General features: G+C 43.9%; 1 protein-coding gene across 1 annotated transcript; it reads left to right on the top strand.

Annotated features, from left to right (window-relative positions):
- Window positions 1–561: 561 nt before the first annotated feature.
- Window positions 562–3,693, top strand: RAP2C (RAP2C, member of RAS oncogene family; the record flags this gene model as incomplete). The annotated part of the gene is made up of 2 exons (XM_084259228.1): window positions 562–834; window positions 3,318–3,693. The coding sequence occupies 2 exons, from the start codon at window positions 562–564 to the stop codon at window positions 3,594–3,596; spliced, it is 552 nt and encodes a 183-aa protein (XP_084115354.1). The 3' UTR covers window positions 3,597–3,693.
- Window positions 3,694–4,116: the final 423 nt, after the last annotated feature.

The following is a 4,116-nucleotide window of genomic DNA, read 5'->3' as shown; positions in this document are numbered from 1 at the left end:
GGCACCCCTCTCCTCCCTTCACAGGCCGGACGACGTCCGCGGAAGCCGCGGCCCCGAGACCCGCCCGGGCGGCCGAGACTGGAGCGGAGCCCTCCGGCCTGGGCAGGCCCCGCGGCGCCGGCAGGAAGCGGGGTCCCTGGGCCCCTTTGTGTGCAGGGCGGGGGAGGGGTGCCGGGCCGCCCCTGGCCGCGGGCTCCTCGGAAGCCCGCCTGCCCGCGGAGGGCCCCCCTTCTGCGGCCCCCACCCCGGCCCCCCGGGGGGCGCGATCGCCCCCCCTCCCCCCGCTGGGCTGCTCCCGGCTCGCCCTCCTCCCCACGCCCCCGGCCTGGGCTGCCATTCCTATAGGAAGGGCCTCACCCTCGCGTCCCCACCCACCCCGACACTGGGCTCTTTCCCCTCCCCCTCCTTTAACTTCCTCTCCTTCCCCCGTTGGGCCGCCGGCTGCTCCGCGCTCTCCTCCCCAGTTCGCAGATTTCCGCCCACCTTCCGCCTTGCCTTGCGCGCCGCGGCTAGCGGGTGTTCTTTACCCCCCTCTGGTAGGCGCGGGTGAAGGTGAGACTCATGAGGGAATACAAGGTAGTGGTGTTGGGGAGCGGAGGGGTGGGCAAATCGGCCCTGACAGTGCAGTTTGTCACCGGGACTTTCATTGAGAAATATGACCCCACCATTGAAGATTTCTACCGCAAAGAGATCGAAGTGGACTCTTCCCCCTCCGTGCTGGAAATTCTGGACACCGCAGGAACCGAGCAGTTTGCCTCCATGAGAGATCTCTACATCAAAAACGGCCAAGGTTTCATCCTGGTTTATAGTCTGGTTAATCAACAGTCTTTTCAGGTAACCAAACCGAGTCTTGTAATTTGCGCGAAGGGGGTGTGGTAATCTTCCATTTACTTCTGGTTTGCTGGAACCCTGCCGTAATGACTAGGTTTTGCTTTTGAAAGTTCGACCTGGCGCATTTTTTAGGTTACTCCTGGCAGCAAAAGTATTGGGCTGTTTCTGTAGCGCGGACTAAAGTAACAACCGTCAACAAATATTTCAAAGTTATTTTTAAGTCAAAGAAGAAAGAAAAAGAAACCGGTCACTCTGTCTATGTTTAGCCCGCAGTGTAGCCGGCTGAAGTTGCTTGTTGAATTCAACAAGTATGGATGACCGTAGTCAACATTTTTTAACAGATAATCTCGGGTAACTAGATCACTTTGGAAGGAAAATTATTGGGAGTCCATTATCTCTTGCGCGATCACTTTGTGTCTGCTGTCCCTCCCTCCCCTCTGTTCTCACCCAGGTTTCTCAACCAGATTCATAAATCTTACTGTTGCAACACAAGAACTCAAGACCTGCCTTCTAGGCATTTTACTTAGTTGAGGCGTGTGAGGGAAAGTTACTAATTGAAAAGACCAGTACCTGGAATTAATAACGACCAAAAATCTAGAATGACTCCTTTTCTGCAGTTGATCCGAATTATCTCTGATAGCAATGCCTAGACTTACGGAAAGTAGCTGGAGCTGGGAACCCCGAACAAGTGTAGATTTCTGGCTGGGGGGCCAACCCCGAGGTGGTCCGGTTTCCTCGGAAAAGCTGTCCGTCCTCCTCTGGGAGACAGACTGGAGGTTTAACATTATTTTAAGAGCTTCAATAAATGTTGCTATTTATTCTTTGAAAATAAATAACCTCATATTGACCCGTTCTATTGACCTCCATTGATTTAGGAAATGGATATATTTTTTTTCTGCATTTAAAGGTATGCACTTAATGTTGTTTACTTAAGAGACATTAAGTGCTTTAGCCAATACAGTGTGCTAATTCCACATTTTTTAGTATTTTAAATTAAGGTTCTACAGTGAACTTTTCCAGTAACCTGATAAAACAACTTCAGGATGTTTTTTTCTTTCATTTCAAGATACTAAGTTTTGGGTAAATGGGTCAAAGTTAATGTGACCAAATTAAAGTTCATTTTATGTAGAGTTGAATTCCAAAGTAGTAGCATCATAAAAGCATTTGTTGCCCAGAAAGTATTAAATTAACTAACGGTGATATTTGACAAGCATCGCTTCCTCAAAGATCCTAGGGAGATTTGTTATTCTGCTAGCTGACCCTTGAGCGTGGAAGTCATTTCAGCGGTTTTTCATAAGGTTGCCATTATATCTACTTCTGTTATAGACATGGAAAGGAAGTGAAAAGCTGTCATAATTTCAAAGGACACATAAACTCTTTTAAACCCATTACCCTAGGTTTGGGTTCTCAGCTGAACTTAGGTTCCCATACCGGTACAGGGAAAGGAAGTTAACTTTGAAGACCTGAATTGATAACATAATGAGACCAAATTATTGCAAATATCAAATAGCTGTGTTAGTGTAAATTGCGATAGTCCCTTTTTCTCTTTCATCCTGCCTGTGAATAGTCTGATTACTGTAGCTATTTAATTACATATGGTTTATATTTAAGTCCAACCTTGTAAGTTATGAAAAATTTTCTAAGCCTGTAATGTTAACATTAAATCTGTAATACCGTCTTAAATCATACTCCCCTCCCAAAGTTGATGCTACTGGAGAATTCTTTGTAATTAGTTACAATTACTTAGCACAAGTAAAACACATGGAAGAAAACTCAACTTGTAGAAGGGAACTAAGCAAGGAAAAGTATGACTTCTAGCTCATCCAGCCCCCTGCATTGCCCTCCCCAGGAGCTGCTCACTGTTCATAGTTTCTAGTAGATGGAAGTATATTCCAAGGTATTTGCTTTTATTGGGTTGAAGGCATATTGTTAAATTTCCAGTGAAACATTTCAGTTTATGAATTTGCTTTTAACTTTGGTCTTCTACGCATGACAAAGTGTTTTTGTTCCTACCCAAAACACTTTCTCTTCAGCATTGTTGCTAGATGGGTTGGAACCGATGCCACGATCCCATGCCAGGGTAACAGGTGTTACAAGCAGTTGACAACAAGCTGGCAGGTTTAGGGAGAGGGTCAAACACCTTCATGTAAGAAAGGAGTCATCATATTTGGGAAGTGGCTTTTAAAATCACATTAGACTGGGGGAAAGAAGTTATTAAATGAGTTCTTAGGTTAATGTGCAACCTACATTTATATTCTTGATGGAAACCCTGCAGGTAGTGCCTATGGAAATGATCTCGTTGCAACTTCAGTGGAGAAAATGTTGCTTTCTCAATTTGGGGATGTCGTTTTATTTTGGATTTGCTTTCTCTACTCATGGAGGGATGACTTTTGGTGATATGATACTGTAATACTTCTGGTTTTCTTAATAGTTTTGCTATGATTATGCAAACATTGTATTTTTTCCTCTTTCTGATTGTTAAATAGGATATCAAGCCAATGAGAGATCAGATTGTCAGAGTGAAGAGATATGAAAAAGTCCCACTAATCCTAGTAGGAAATAAAGTGGATCTGGAACCAGAAAGAGAGGTTATGTCTTCAGAAGGCAGAGCTCTGGCTCAAGAATGGGGCTGTCCTTTCATGGAGACATCAGCAAAAAGTAAATCGATGGTGGATGAACTTTTTGCTGAGATCGTCAGACAAATGAACTATTCCTCACTGCCGGAGAAGCAAGATCAGTGTTGTACAACTTGCATCGTCCAGTAAAAAGAACCTCGATCATGGCCATACCGAGCAGGTTAGTTGTTGATGGAAACCTACAAGCCATACAATTTTTTTTGATCAAGTGTGACAAAAAACTGGTAAATATTAGTATACCTTGTGTTACCTTAAATTTCATTCCCTAAATACCTTCATTTCTAAAATTAACATTTCCTTTGGCACAAAATGGTAACATTCAGTGAGGAAACCCAAAACGTACAGATGAGCAAATGAAGGTAAGAAATTGCCTTTATTCTCCTCACCAAGGTTTATTTTTTTTTAAGTGAGTTACTGTTCTTCTCTCTGCCTAACAGCATTTTTTTTGGGGTGGCATGAGTGGAAGGATAAAACTCCTTTCCCAGCTTTGGTCATTTAGATCTAGAATGCACAGCAAAGCATCTAGTAATTTCAGAAGAGGATTAGTTTTGTTTTCTGTGCTTTTCTATCCCAGACTGGCAAGCTGCTATAATTAAAATAAACAGTTTACTAATCTTCCAAGTGCTTGATTTAACAGGATGATTATTTA

This window comes from Talpa europaea, assembly GCF_964194135.1.
Source record: "Talpa europaea genome assembly, chromosome: X".
Classification (NCBI taxonomy): domain Eukaryota; kingdom Metazoa; phylum Chordata; class Mammalia; order Eulipotyphla; family Talpidae; genus Talpa; species Talpa europaea.
The sequence above is the reverse complement of the archived record's forward strand: the minus strand, read 5'-3'. Positions and strand labels throughout refer to the sequence as shown.